Source organism: Astatotilapia calliptera, chromosome 19 (genome assembly GCF_964374335.1).
Source record: "Astatotilapia calliptera chromosome 19, fAstCal68.1, whole genome shotgun sequence".
Lineage (NCBI taxonomy): Eukaryota > Metazoa > Chordata > Actinopteri > Cichliformes > Cichlidae > Astatotilapia > Astatotilapia calliptera.
This window is the reverse complement of record NC_137440.1, coordinates 9,831,969-9,846,831: the sequence shown is the minus strand read 5'-3', so window position 1 is coordinate 9,846,831 and position 14,863 is coordinate 9,831,969. Positions and strand designations below refer to the sequence as shown.

The window sequence follows — 14,863 nt, the reverse complement described above, 5'->3', positions numbered from 1 at the left end:
AGTCGGCGAGGGAGCTGGAATACACGGGTCAGCAGACAGAACACAAGAGAGGTGGAGTGCAGGCAGGGCGGAGCGGGTGGAGGGGGTGGAGATGAGCGTGACACAAGGACAGCAGCAGGAGGGAAAGAAGGTTTAAAGGTGGAGACGGTGGAGCTGAAGGTGTTCACTGAGAGTGAGCAACAGGGGCCGCTCAGTCAGAGGGTCTGAGCATGTGCAGATGAGGGAGGGTGGAGGATGAAGATGGAACAGAGGAAGACCTCAGAGTAGGTTCATGGATGCAGAAGAAGGACATGCAGAGGAGGATGCTGGGATAGGAGGAGATGGATCAGGACCGGACGTCTGGAGCCTGGTTTGATTTTCTTACTCTTCTCTTGATTGATAATATTTTATTTCAAAAAGATGAACCTCCAGGTGATGCTGGAGTACATCGAGCAGGTCGGACGATGCCTCTGATTTTTATCTTAGAACTATCGTTAACCAAAACGACACAATAAGAAGAGACGATCTCAAAAACAAGGCTGCAGCCACCTGCCAGGAAAAAACTGATTGTTCAGAGGTTGCTTTGAATATTTTCACTTTTCCAACTGGAAGTAGTCGCAGTGACCTGGGGTCACCCGGAGGTTACGCATGTAGCTCCCTCTGAGTAACCCCCTGTCAATCACACGGTGACTGCACAGGTTGCCTCGTGGGTGCAAGCCTGTCTCCACTTAACTGCAGCCACCGTGACGCAGATAGGTGACCCCAGGTGGGCAGGGATAGCTCAGTAGGTAGAGTGGTGGCCCCATGATTGGAAGGTCGGGGGTTCGACTCCACTGAACGGCTACCCTGAGGTACCCCTGAGCAAGGTACCGTCCCTACACACTGCTCCCCGGGCGCTGCACTGGTGGCTGCCTACTGCTTCACTGGGTGAATGGGTTAAATGCAGAGGAACTATTTCCCTATGGGGACTAACACGCACACTTTTACTTTTTTTAGGTGAGAGCTGGCAGTGCACCAACAGGAAAACCCAGAGAGCCAATCTGCTGTGTGTGAAGAGCTTCATCTGAGCAGATGTGTGCTGATGTTCACTGATTCTGACTGCCAGAGGAAGAAAGCTGCTTTGCGTTGCCTCCGCCGTGACGGCCGACGTGGGGTTACCTTGTTCGAAGCGTGCGGCGCACTGCTCAGAGAGCTGCTGGATGGTGGTCATGGGGAGGATGCCCAGAGTTTTGGGGTTGGCTCCGATCTCGGGGCAGCATATCGTCAGGAAGTCCTGCAGAGAAGCAGAGAGGTCTGAGCGCTCACTCGCCTGCATACGGTTTTTTGTAATGTACAGAGATTTGTTTCTGGATTCAGTTTTGGTTTTATCATTGCGTGTGTCCCTGAGTCTTCTGTTACTTTGAGTTTCCTGTTTTACTTTGACTTTTAGTTTGACTTCCTGCCATGTGGTTATCTTCACCTGTGCTTTGTCTCAAATACGTCCGTTAACTAAATGAGTTTCAGGTTATTTTAAACTCTGAGTGTATTTTAGCTTCAGCATCGGATTTTCTGGTTTAAGTTTAGATTTTTTAACAGTTTGAAAACATTTTAATTTCATTTTTTAATAATAAAATTAATATTTTTTTAATTATTGTAACGTGGAGGATGTCTGCCAGAAACACAGTTTAGAAGTTCAGAGCAGATATTACAGTCCACACAAACCACAAACAGATTCACTAAAACCTCCAAACTGACCAAGACTAGAGCTACAGAACTCACGGAGTACCTCAGGGTTCCCTGCTGGGTCCCTTTCCTTTGTCTAACAGCCGTGTTTTTACCAGGCAGCGGTCGACTGTCTGAGAGATTCTGCCACAGTTGGAGATTCTTACAGTCTCGCATGCAGCTGCAACGTCTTTGCTTTGAGCGGAGAACATCTGTCTTCTTACGTAGTTTCTAAATCCTAAATTTAGTTACTTTACAAATGATTTCACCGAGATGCCGTTTGAGGTGACGTTGAATCTTATAACCTTGTTTAAGACCTTCCAGTAATAATTCTCACACTTAGACTTTTACTGTGCACACATGTGGCTCCTCCTCCTTGAATCGCTACCTTATCGTGGTGGAGGGGTTTGTGTGTCACAGGGATCCCAGGGGCTATGTTGTCTGGGGGCTTTTGCCCCCTGGTAGGGTCTCCCATGGCAAATTGGCCCTGGGTGAGGGACCAGACAAAGAGCGATTCATAAGACCCTTATGAAAAGGACACCGAGGGAACAGTTTACCCTGCCCGGGATAGGGTTACCGGGGCCTCGCCCTGGAGCCAGGCCCGGGGAGGGTGCCCGAGGGCGAGCGTCTGGTGGCCGGGCCTTAGTCCATGGGGCCCGGCCGGGCACAGCCCGAAGAGGAGACATGGGCCCATCCTCCCGCAGGCCCACCACCCGCAGGAGGCGCCATAGGGGTCGGGTGCATTGTGTGCTGGGTGGCGGCCAGGAGCGGAGGCCCTGGCGGACTGACCCCCGGCTGCCAAGACTGGCAATAGGGACATGGAATGTCACCTCCCTGGTGGGGAAGGAGCCTGAGTTAGTGCGTGAGGTTGAGAGGTACCGGCTAGATATAGTCGGGCTCACCTCTACACATGGCTTGGGCTCTGGAACCAGTCTCCTGGAGAGGGGCTGGACTCTGTCTCAGTCTGGAGTTGCCCTTGGTGAGAGGCGGCGGGCTGGGGTGGGTATCCTAATATCCCCTCGGCTTGCTGCCGGTACGTTGGGGTTTTTCCCGGTGGACGAGAGGGTTTGTTCCCTGCGCCTTAGGGTCGGGGAACAGGTCCTGACTGTCATCTGCGCTTATGCGCCGAGTGGCAGTTCAGAGTACCCAGCCTTCTTAGAGTCCCTGGGGGGGGGGGGGGGGGGTGCTGGAGGGTGCTCCACCTGGAGACTCTGTTGTCCTGTTGGGAGACTTCAATGCTCACGTGGGTAACGACAGCGAGACCTGGAGGGGCGTGATTGGGAGGAACGGCCTCCCTGATCTGAACCCGAGCGGTGCTCTGTTATTGGACTTCTGTGCTAATCACAGTTTGGCCATAACGAACACCCTGTTCGAACATAAGAGTGTCCATAAGTGCACGTGGCACCAGGACGCTCTAGGCCGTAGGTCGATGATCGATTTTGTAATCGTATCAGCAGACCTGCGACAATATGTTCTGGACACTCGGGTAAAGAGAGGGGCTGAGCTGTCAACTGATCACCACCTGGTGGTGAGTTGGATCAGGTGGCGGGGGAAGACGCTGGACAGACCTGGTGCACCTAAACGCGTAGTGAGGGTGTGCTGGGAACGTCTAGCAGAGGCCCCAGTCCGCGAGATCTTCAACGCACACCTCCGGCAGAGCTTCAACAGCATTCCGAGGGAGACTGGGGACATTGAGTCCGAATGGACCATGTTCAGCGTCTCCATTGCCGAAGCTGCTGCATTGAGCTGCGGCCGCAAGGTGGTTGGTGCCTGCCGTGGTGGTAATCCCCAAACCAAATGGTGGATACCAGAGGTGAAGGGAGCCACTAGGCTGAAGAAGGAGTCCTATCGGGCTTGGTTAGCCTGTGGGACTCCGGAGGCAGCCGACAGGTATCGACAGGCCAAGCGGGCAGTGGCTGAAGCAAAAACTCGGAGGGAGGGAGGAGTTCGGAGAGGCCATGGAAAAAGACTTTCGGACTGCCTCGAAGAGATTCTGGCAAACCGTCAGACGTCTCAGGAGGGGAAAGCGGTGCTCTACCTGCACTGTGTATAGTGCTGGCGGAGCGCTGCTGACGTCGACTGAGAAAATTGTCAGGCGGTGGAAGGAATACTTCGAGGACCTCCTTAATCCCACTGACACGTCTTCCGAGGAGGAAGCAGAGTCTGGGGATGAGGGGAATGACCCGCCAATTTCCGGGGGCGAGGTCACTGAGGCAGTTAAACAACTCCTTGGTGGCAGAGCCCCTGGTGTTGATGAGGTCCGCCCCGAGTTCCTGAAGGCTCTGGACGTTGTAGGGCTGTCCTGGTTGACACGCCTCTGCAATGTTGCGTGGAGATCAGGGGCAGTACCTGTGGACTGGCAGACCGGGGTGGTGGTCCCCATCTTTAAGAAAGGGGACCGGAGGGTGTGTTCCAACTACAGGGGGATCACACTCCTCAGCCTCCCTGGGAAAGTCTATGCCAGGGTGCTGGAACGGAGAGTTCGTCTGTTAGTCGAACCTCGGATACAGGAGGAACAATGCGGTTTCCGTCCTGGTCGCGGAACACTGGACCAGCTCTTTATCCTCTCCAGGATACTTGAGGGTGCATGGGAGTTTGCCCAACCAGTCTACATGTTTTTTGTGGACTTGGAGAAGGCATTCGACCGTGTCCCTCGGGGTGTCCTGTGGGAGGTGTTGCGGGAATATGGGGTGTCTGGCCCATTGCTACGGGCCATTCGATCCCTATACAACCGTTGCAAGAGCTTGGTTCGCATTGCCGGCAATAAGTCGGACTCGTTCCCGGTGGGTGATGGGCTCCGCCAGGGCTGCCCTTTGTCACCGGTTCTGTTCATAATTTTTATGGACAGGATTTCTAGGCGCAGCCAAGTGGCGGAGGGCTTTCGCTTTGGTGGCCTCAGAATCTCATCTCTGATTTTTGTGGATGATGTGGTTCTGTTGGCTTCATCGGGTGAGGGCCTCCAGCTCGCACTGGAACGGTTCGCAGCCGAGTGTGAAGCAGCGGGAATGAGGATCAGCACCTCCAAATCTGAGGCCATGGTTCTCAGCCGGAAAAGGGTGGAGTGCCCACTCCGGGTCGGGGATGAGTTCCTGCCCCAAGTGGAGGAGTTCAAGTATCTCGGGGTCTTGTTCGCGAGTGATGGGAGAAGGGAGCCGGAGATCGACAGACGGATTGGGGCTGCAGCTGCAGTAATGCGGACGCTGCACCGGTCCGTCGTGGTGAAGAGGGAGCTGAGTGTAAAAGCAAAGCTCTCAATTTACCGGTCTACGTCCCTACCCTCACCTATGGCCACGAGCTGTGGGTAGTGACCGAAAGAACGAGATCGCGGATACAAGCGGCAGAAATGAGCTTCCTCCGAAGGGTGGCTGGCCTCTCCCTTAGAGATAGGGTGAGAAGTTCGGCCATCCGGGAGGGGCTCAGAGTAGAGCAGCTGCTGCTCCACATCGAAAGGAGCCAGCTGAGGTGGTTCGGGCATCTGACAAGGATGCCCCCTGGGCGCCTCCTGGGTGAGGTGTTCCAGGCATGTCCCACCGGGAGGAGGCCCCGGGGCAAGACCCAGGACACGCTGGAGAGATTATATCTCTCGGCTGGCCTGGGAACGCCTTGGTATTCCCCCGGATAAGCTGGAGGAGGTGGATGGGGAGAGGGAGGTCTGGGCCTCTTTGCTTAGGCTGCTGCCCCCGCGACCCGGCCCCGGACAAAGCGGATGAGGATGGATGGATGGACGGACACATGTGGCTCCTCCCACCGTCCACAGACATGCAGTCAGCAGGTCTGAATGTGATTGGCTTGCCTTGGTGGGTACCAGAGGAAGGGGGTGCCTACTGGGGTCAGCGGGGGAGCTGGCCCTAGGAAGGGGCATCCTCCCCTCCCTCCTTTTCCTCCCCATCCCCGGCTACCTCCCTCTTCCCGCTCCACCACACTCACCCACACAGGTAGGGCCTTGGGGTGCGGGTGTCTCACCAGGGTGCAGGGGAGACATTCCCCCCCCCTCTGTCCCCTTCTGGCCACCTGTGCCTCAATTTTATCTCACAACTTAGACATCCACATTACTTACACTCTCATAACACACACATATATACAGTGGGGCAAAAAAGTATTTAGTCAGCCACCGATTGTGCAAGTTCCCCCACTTAAAATGATGACAGAGGTCAGTAATTTGCACCAGAGGTACACTTCAACTGTGAGAGACAGAATGTGAAAAAAAAATCCATGAATTCACATGGTAGGATTTGTAAAGAATTTATTTGTAAATCAGGGTGGAAAATAAGTATTTGGTCACCTCAAACAAGGAAAATCTCTGGCTCTCACAGACCTGTAACGTCTTCTGTAAGAAGCTTTTCTGTCCCCCACTCGTTACCTGTATGAATGGCACCTGTTTGAACCCATCATCTGAATAAAAGACACCTGTCCACAGCCTCAAACAGTCAGACTCCAAACTCCGCCATGGCCAAGACCAAAGAGCTTTCGAAGGACACCAGGAAAAGTATTGTAGACCTGCACCAGACTGGGAAGAGTGAATCTACAATAGGCAAGCAGCTTGGTGTGAAAAAATCAACTGTGGGAGCAATCATCAGAAAATGGAAGACATACAAGACCACTGATAATCTCCCTCGATCTGGGGCTCCACGCAAGATCTCATCCCGTGGGGTCAAAATGATCATGAGAACGGTGAGCAAAGATCCCAGAACCACACGGGGGGACCTGGTGAATGACCTGCAGAGAGCTGGGACCAAAGTAACAAAGGTCACCATCAGTAACACACTACAACGGCAGGGAATCAAATCCCGCAGTGCCAGACGTGTTCCGCTGCTGAAGCCAGTGCATGTCCAGGCCCGTCTGAAGTTTGCCAGAGAGCACATGGATGATACAGCAGAGGATTGGGAGAATGTCATGTGGTCAGATGAAACCAAAGTAGAACTTTTTGGTATAAACTCAACTCGTCGTGTTTGGAGGAAGAAGAATACTGAGTTGCATCCCAAGAACACCATACCTACTGTGAAGCATGGGGGTGGAAACATCATGCTATGGGGCTGTTTTTCTGCCAAGGGGACAGGACGACTGATCCGTGTTAAGGACAGAATGAATGGGGCCATGTATCGTGAGATTTTGAGCCAAAACCTCCTTCCATCAGTGAGAACTTTGAAGATGAAACGAGGCTGGGTCTTCCAACATGGCAATGATCCAAAACACACCGCCCAGGCAACAAAGGAGTGGCTCCGTAAGAAGCATTTGAAAGTCCTGGAGTGGCCTAGCCAGTCTCCAGACCTCAACCCCATAGAAAATCTGTGGCGGGAGTTGAAAGTCCGTGTTGCTCGGCGACAGCCCCAAAACATCACTGCTCTCGAGAAGATCTGCATGGAGGAATGGGCCAAAATACCAGCTACTGTGTGTGCAAACCTGGTAAAGACCTATAGTAAACGTTTGACCTCTGTTATTGCCAACAAAGGTTATGTTACAAAGTATTGAGTTGTATTTTTGTTATTGACCAAATACTTATTTTCCACCCTGATTTACGAATAAATTCTTTACAAATCCTACCATGTGAATTCATGGATTTTTTTTTCACATTCTGTCTCTCACAGTTGAAGTGTACCTCTGGTGCAAATTAATGACCTCTGTCATCATTTTAGGTGGGGGAACTTGCACAATCGGTGGCTGACTAAATACTTTTTTGCCCCACTGTATAGGGCCTTGAGGGTAGGCACGTTAACGGCGTCCAGTGGACGGTCTGTGTACTCAAACCTACCTCTGGTGCCGGTGCCCACCTCTCAATTTTAAATCCATGTAGACATTGAGGGTTCTCGGGAGGGGCCGTGCTAACACCCGCTGCTCTCTAGCAGCAGCACCATGCTCTCCCTTGTTTTAAATGCACTTCAGAGCAACACGCAGCAACACTACACCTGAGCGGGAGGAGGAAGGTATGGGGTCTTCACACACCTCCGTTCTCTACTAGCCATCGGGGCGGGGTGGCTGGGAGGAGATGTTGACTGTCCGATTGGCCTCCCTGCTGCTGCGGAGCCTGGGACGGTCTGCTTGCCTCCACCTCGGGGGGAAGGGTAACATCTCTTGGGTCTGGGTGCTGTTTCCCCCTCTGGGGGCGAGGGTACCTGGACCCGGGGTATAGAGTATGTTTGGGGAGTGTGATTGTGTGTACATGTCCATTTATGTCAATCCTTACGTTGGGTGAGTGCTGAGTGTTTGTATATGTGTGCATGAGGGTGGGAATGCATGTTTGTGTCTGTGTGTGCCTGTTTGTCTGTGTCTATATGTCAGGTCGGGTCTTAGACTCCACCTCTCTGGGAACTCCCAGGCCCTCCAAGGCCTATCTCCCCTCACCACACTCCCTGCCGGTGACTGATGCCCTCAGGGGTCGGTGCATTGGTGGTTCTTGGTGTCCGGGGCTGGGCGCTCAGGTATGTACCAGCTCACTCCCGGTGGCTACTTGGCGGGGCCTGGCGCCTGTTGCTCGGTCAGGCCTCCTCCGGGGTGCGGGGGGCCCTCAGGCCTCCGGCCTCTGGGCCTGCGGCTCGGTTCACTCTGGCACAGCTGGCTGCCGGCAGAGCCGGCGGGCACGCCGGTGCAGCCCCCTCTAGCTTCTGCTCGGTGGCTACTGGGTGACGCCTCGTCTGGGGATCCTCAGCCCTTCCCATGAAGGTGGCACGGATGCCCCTCCGGTGGTCCTCCTTGGGCTCTCGCAGTCTGGGGCCTCTGGATGTCTGGGGCCTGGATCTCCTCCATGCCTGCTTCATGCCCTGGGGCACGGGGCTATGGCTCTCTACATCCTCTTGCAGACCATTACATGTGGAAACCATTTGAATACAAGCGCTGATCCACACAGGTGTGCACACGGGTGTTCACTGCTCGTAGACTTAAATTACACCTTTCTTGGCTGCTACTTCAAAGCACATTGTGCGCTGTCTGTCCTGCGTGCTGCACAACAACATTGAATATTTAGTATTTACTGCTGTTTACACTTAGCTAAATTAATGCGATGCGAATTAATCAGTCCAAATGTGTGGTAGTGGGCACATCTGCTATATTGAGATAATCCATCCCACCTCACAGGTGTGCCACATCAGGATGCTGATCTGACATCATGAGTAATGCACAGGTGTACCTCAGACTGCCCACAACAAAAGGCCACCCTGGAATGTGCAGTTTTGTCTCACAGCAAAATGCCACAGATGCCACAAGCAATGAGGGAGCGTGCAATTGGCATGCTGACAGCAGGAATGTCAACCAGATCTGTCGCCGGTGCATTGAATGTTCATTTCTCAACCATAAGCCGTCTCCACAGGCGTTTCAGAGAATATGGCAGCACATCCAACCGGCCTCACAACCGCAGACCTCGTGTAACCACACCAGCCCAGGATCTCCACATCCAGCAGGTTCACCTCCAAGATCGTCTGAGACCAGCCACCCAGACAGCTGCTGGAACAATTGGTTTGCACAACCAAACAATTTCTGCACAAACTGTCAGAAACAGTCTCAGGGACGCTCAACTGCATGCCCGTCGTCCTCATCGGGGTCTTGACCTGACTCCAGCTCGTCGCCGTAACAGACTTGTGTGGGCAAATGCTCACATTCGATGGCGTCTGGCACGTTGGAGAGGTGTGCGCTTCACGGATGAATCATGGTTCACATTGTTCAGGGCAGATGGCAGCTGAGAATGTCCCAGTTCTTGCATGGCCAGCATACTCACCGGACATGTCACCCATTGAGCATGTTCGGGATGTGCTTGACCGGCGTATACGACAGCGTGTACCAGTTCCCACGAATATCCAACAACCTCGCACAGCCATTGAAGAGGAGTGGACCAACATTCCACAGGCCACAATTGACAATCTGATAGACTCCATGCGACGATGTGTTGCACTGCATGAGGCAAATGGTAGTCACACCAGATACTGACCGGTTCTGGGTCCCCAGACCCCCAATAGCGCAAAAAACTGCACATTCCAGGGTGGCCTTTTGTTGTGGGCAGTCTGAGGTACACCTGTGCACTACTCATGATGTCAGATCAGCATCCTGATGTGGCACACCTGTGAGGTGGGATGGATTATCTCAATATAGCAGATGTGCCCACTACCACACATTTGGACTGATTTGTGGAATGAATTTTAGGTCTCTACGTCCATCCCATGGGGAATGGGAGCAGTAACAAATATATTTTTGTTGAGTGTATGTTGCTTTGGTTTTTTTGCTTGTTTTCTATTCTTTCTCTCTCAACGGGTGATCCAGGAGATTTTATTTTATTTTATTATTATTTTTTTCCCTTTCTCACTGTCCCTCTCCCCTTCTGTTTTTCATTTCCTTCCTCTTTCTTTCTCCTTTTCCTATCTGTCACTCATGTCTGTCCCGTCTGTAACAACTGAAAATAAAATAAAATAAATAATAAAAACAAAGGTCGATCAAATGGACCAATGCCACGATGATCCATTTGGCAAAATAAATCCATTGGGTATCCTTGTTGGTCCTCAGACAACAATTCTGACGGCTAAAGAACCAAATGGGACAGGCCAAAAAAAAAAAGAATGTGATTGGCTGTCTGTCTCAGTGTGTTGGCTCAGTGATAGGCTGTCACGTGCTGTGTTTTATTTGAGTATTCTGATTACACAAACACAGTCGTATTTGCTTGATTAGAGTTCTTATAGATTTTTCACTTTTGTTTTCATTCTATTTACTTTTACTTCGTTTAAGACTTTAGTTTTTTTCGTTTTAGATGATTTCAATGAATATTGTATTTGTGAGGCAAGATTTAAGATATCAGTGCAAATATTACAATATGAACTTTTAGAAAGCAGAGTCAAGTTCATAAACGTCTCATCAGGCAGGAAACTTAACTTATTCAACAACAACAAAACGAAGGATAAGCCTCTATCATTTTATTTTATTTCAGTTTTTTAAAACTGAAATTTTCAGTTTGTGTAATTGTATTTTTTTTTAAAACAAATATTACTCTGTGTGTGTGTGTATACCCGTATTGATCCCTGAGACGTGCGCTCCTGGTTGAATGTGCGCCGTCTCTCCCAGCGGTGGATCGAGTCCTGGACCTCTCTGCTGAGCTGGCGCGTCGCTGACCTCTGCTGGTCAAATGTCTTAATGTGCTCCAGCGCCCCGTAGGTGGTGGTCAGGTAATAGGAACCTGCACACACACACTCAGTGATTTCAGTGACATGATCAGCACACAGATGAGTGTGTGTGAGTATTTTCGGCGTGGGTTGGCACCTTCTCCCAGCGTTAGCGACGGGTCCATCAGCTCCATCATGTACTCTACATCCAGCTGCAGGGCGCACAGGTTGGACCGGGCCAGGACGTACATCATCACAGGCAGGAAATCATCAGCGCCATGGGACCGCCCTGCAGGGACAAAGGGAAATCTAAACCTGCACTTTATTCTTACAGTCAGCAGGGGGCTACTCTGCTCTCCACAGCTGGTTCGCACTGATGCGCCTCAGTCGCATGTTTGTTACTCCACGCCTCGCTCACCAGGCTCAGTTTTGAAACAGAGCGATTGAGGCTCGATAACCGCAGGGTACATAACTATACGCTGACCTCCAGATATTTATTAATCTGCACTTTTTCCTGTACATGTAGTTTAATAATGTGGGGGCGGGGCTTAAAGCACAGCTGGCGATGCTGACCTGGACAGCTGATAGACATGGAGTCGTAGATGATCTTGCAGGCCTTCAACAGCTGCTCGATCTTCTTCTGAGGAGAATACTCCTGATGGAGGTTGTTTAGTTTGATGCTGATCTTCTCCATAGACGAGGCCTCAGGGACAGCCGTGGTAATTCCTAACGCCGTGGTGGTGCTGCCGAGGACTACAGACTGACACACAAGAACACAAACACCATCAGCATCGCAGAGGACGCTCCTGCTGCTGCGCAGGGACTGCAGCAGGCCTGCAGGTGCATGCATGAAGGATAAAAACAGGTGAAAAACTTTAAAAATTCAAAGAAAAGAGTGACGGTTGAGGTTTCATTTCATGGAGGCAGCTCGCTGCACCACCTGGTTCTGGGCCAGCTGTTTGAGGCCGCCGTTGCCCGTGTGCAGCTTCTCCAGCCTCTGATAGATGGACTCCTTCAAGGGCTTCAGGACACTCTTACACAGAGCAGCTTCCACAATGCTCTCTGCAGGCACAAGATCAGAGTTAAAGTAGAACGGCTGACGTCACCGTTTATTTCTTCGTAACCACAGAAACGATGACGTTGTGTGATGTTCGAGGAAATGACTGAGCTCAAACTTCCCCGTGTGACCTCCACATAATGCAGTCTAAAAATAAAAAGCTGTGAGTTACCGAGTTTGTCCTGCATGTACTGGTGCTGCGGCTCCAGCATGGCCTGCAGCTCCGTGCTCTGCAGCAGGTAGCTCTTCAGCTGAGTCATCATCTGTCGGATCTCCTGCAGCATCTCAGTGGAGGACGAGTGGCTCGACATCGTCTCCAGGGTGAAGGCGCGGTGCTCTTTCACCTAAACACACAGACTGGTCACATGACGTGGCATCCAGGCGGCGCGTGGCTGAGCTGAGGGTTTGGGTGGAAGGCTTCCGCCTCTGCGCACTCACCAAGTTGCCAAAGTAGCTGAAAGGGTCCCTGGCGAGCTCCACAATGCGCTGCGTGAGGCGGCGCTCGTGACTGATGAGCCCGGTGAGGACGGTTGACAAACGGTAGCGGGCTTTGTCCAACATCACAGTGGTGGAGGTTCGTCTGACGGCTGCTTTGGGGCTGCGACTCTCTGCCAGGCGGCTGGAAAGAAAGCAAAGCCTTTAGTTTGAGCTCACCGTATCTGTGCGACACCTGACGCTTGCATGAACAAACTTTCTGCACTTTACTGCGATTTCCTTTTGACCAGCATGATGGTGCAGCAGACTACGAGCTCCAGTCCTTACTGAGACATCCTGCACAGAGGAGTGGTGTTTATAGGTTTCCACACTGACCTCAGAAGCTTTGATGATGTCAGCTTTACAGAGAGGTGTGCAGCCTGAGAACCTGAGACCATGAATCTGTCGGGGGGATCGGAAGTGTTTCAGAACGTGTTAAAAATGTCGCGTAAAGTCTGCTGTGGTCTGAAAGGAGCTGCACAAAATCTGAAACCACAGGATGACCAGCTGAGGAAGCCTCATCTCTCCACTCTATCACAACATTCTTGTAAATCTGTAGCTGCTGCAGCTGCATTTAAGGTGGATGTTTGTTGCTAATCTCGTTCTTCAGCCTGTTCAGAAGTATCTGCAGGTTTTTGTGCTTCGCTGATCAGATGTGGTGTGCAGCAGGGGTCTGCGCTGGGACCCTCTGCTTCCTGATGTTAGCTGTAAACATGCAGTCACCCGCCGTGCAGTCAGCAGAGGCTGCGCTGTGTGCAAAACCCAGATAGTAAATGACTGCAGTTTCATTTTGGCCTATTGAAGCTTGACTGCATGATGATAATAGTTGACCTTGGTGTTATCAGCCGAGTCCATGGACCCGGCTGGCCTAGCCTCTGGGTGTCTGGCTGTGCTGATATCAGCCACAGCCTGGTTACTGTCCGGTTTAAGACCCACTCTACATGGCAGTGGAATAAATCACAGCAGCATGTGGTTCTCATCCTGTTTGGACTTTGAACTTTAAGCTTAAACCAAACCAGCGCAATAAAAGCAAAGTTTTATTTTGACAGAGAACAGATTTATGATCCAAAACTTCCAGAACCATAAACTTGCAACATCTGGCACAGCCACCTGTCTGACCTCCTGATCTCCATGACCTGTGCATGTGCACAGGTGGATGTAGGCGGGGTCTGAGAAAGAGGCGGTAAATGATGGCCCAGAGGAACAGTTAGTGGTTAAACTCAAAATGCACGACAGAGTGAAACTGATTTGTTTTTAACGTTTGCTGTCTGCGGGGAAAATGCTTTTGTTTTTGTTGCAGTTCCATCAGTGACCAGTAGGAGGCATGCAGCCAGGCCCAGGTGATGGGCTCAGGCGTACCTGTGGTTTTGCTCCAGTTCCTGGTTCAGCTCTATGTCTTCTTCTGTGCTGCTGGTGGAGCTGGAGTCGGGCTGGGTTGCCAGAATAGCGCCCCCCTGTGGCGAGTACAGCGACACATCCGGCCGCCGTGCTGGGGATGGAAGGGGCACTTTGATTGGAGCGCTCTGATTGGCTCCTACGTGCTGGGACGCAGGTGAGTCGGGTGAGGTGGGTTTCCTCCTCGGTGGAGGTACTGGGCGGGACGGTTTCTTTCCCGGCGGGGGGCACGGTGGGCTGGCTCTCACTTTGTCCTCCTTCTCCTCCTCCTTGCCTTGTCCTTCTCCCTCCTTCTCCTCCTCCTCCGCCGCCGCTTGGTGCTGGTCCTTGCTGTCCTGCTCAAACAGCAGACCTGATTTACTTCTCCTTTTCTCCCCCTGCTCTCCTCCCTCCTCTCTGTCGGCTTTCTTTGCAGCATTTTGTCCCTTATCTCTCTCTGTCCCTTCTCCAGCCTCTCGCTCAGAGCTTTTTCTGGAGGGAGAGGTGCGACAGAGAGGAGCAGGAGGCAGAGGGGGAGCAGCTCGGCCCTGCGGGGGGACGGGAGGCCTCGACGGGTGAGGTGATGTCAACGCTGACTTCCTCCCTTCTCTCTCCACTACTCCTCCCCTTCCTTCCTCTTTTCTCTCAGCTTCAGGAGTTGCAGAAGACAGCGGCTCAGGCGAGGGGGGAGGAGGGGAGAAGAGGAGGCCCATCCCGGCCCCTGAGCCCAGACTGGGGGGGCGGGGTGGGGGGCGCTTATATTTAAGCTCAAAACTTGTTATGGTTTGACCTTTGTCCTGCGTGCTAGGCTTCTGTGAGGCTTCTCCGTTGTGCAGGGAGGAGGTGATGCTCTGATTGGTGCTGATGTTGTGTTTGGATGTGGAGGAGGAGGGGCTCAGGTCTTTGCTCGTGTCTCTGGGCCGCTCCTCCACAGGAACAGAGTTCACGTACAGATACATGTGGGTCTGATCCAACATCAGGTCCTGATTCTCAGCTCGCCGGTTCAGGTCAGACGTCCAGAAATCTGCAACGCGAAGAAGAGTTACTCCCATTTACATGATTTCATCACCATCATTATCATCACTTCCTCTTCCTGTTACAACACAGTGGTGTTTTTGTGTAGCATATCTAAAAGCTTCATTAAAAGCGTAGGAAAACTTATTTCTTGTGTAACACAATGCAAAACAATTTTTTTATACAGCAC

The 14,863-nt window shown here is 52.1% G+C and overlaps 1 protein-coding gene across 1 annotated transcript in view; it reads right to left on the bottom strand.

Moving 5' to 3' along the window:
* Positions 1–14,863, bottom strand: part of rin3 (Ras and Rab interactor 3) — a 28,052-nt gene that overhangs the window by 984 nt on the left and 12,205 nt on the right. The window contains exons 6-13 of the mRNA XM_080293551.1: positions 13,645–14,683; positions 12,250–12,430; positions 11,984–12,155; positions 11,695–11,816; positions 11,328–11,514; positions 10,912–11,043; positions 10,662–10,828; positions 1,138–1,252 (exon numbers count right to left, since the gene is read on the bottom strand). Of these exons, the coding sequence (XP_080149677.1) occupies positions 1,138–1,252; positions 10,662–10,828; positions 10,912–11,043; positions 11,328–11,514; positions 11,695–11,816; positions 11,984–12,155; positions 12,250–12,430; positions 13,645–14,683 (2,115 nt within the window). The remainder of the gene's footprint in view (positions 1–1,137; positions 1,253–10,661; positions 10,829–10,911; positions 11,044–11,327; positions 11,515–11,694; positions 11,817–11,983; positions 12,156–12,249; positions 12,431–13,644; positions 14,684–14,863) is intronic.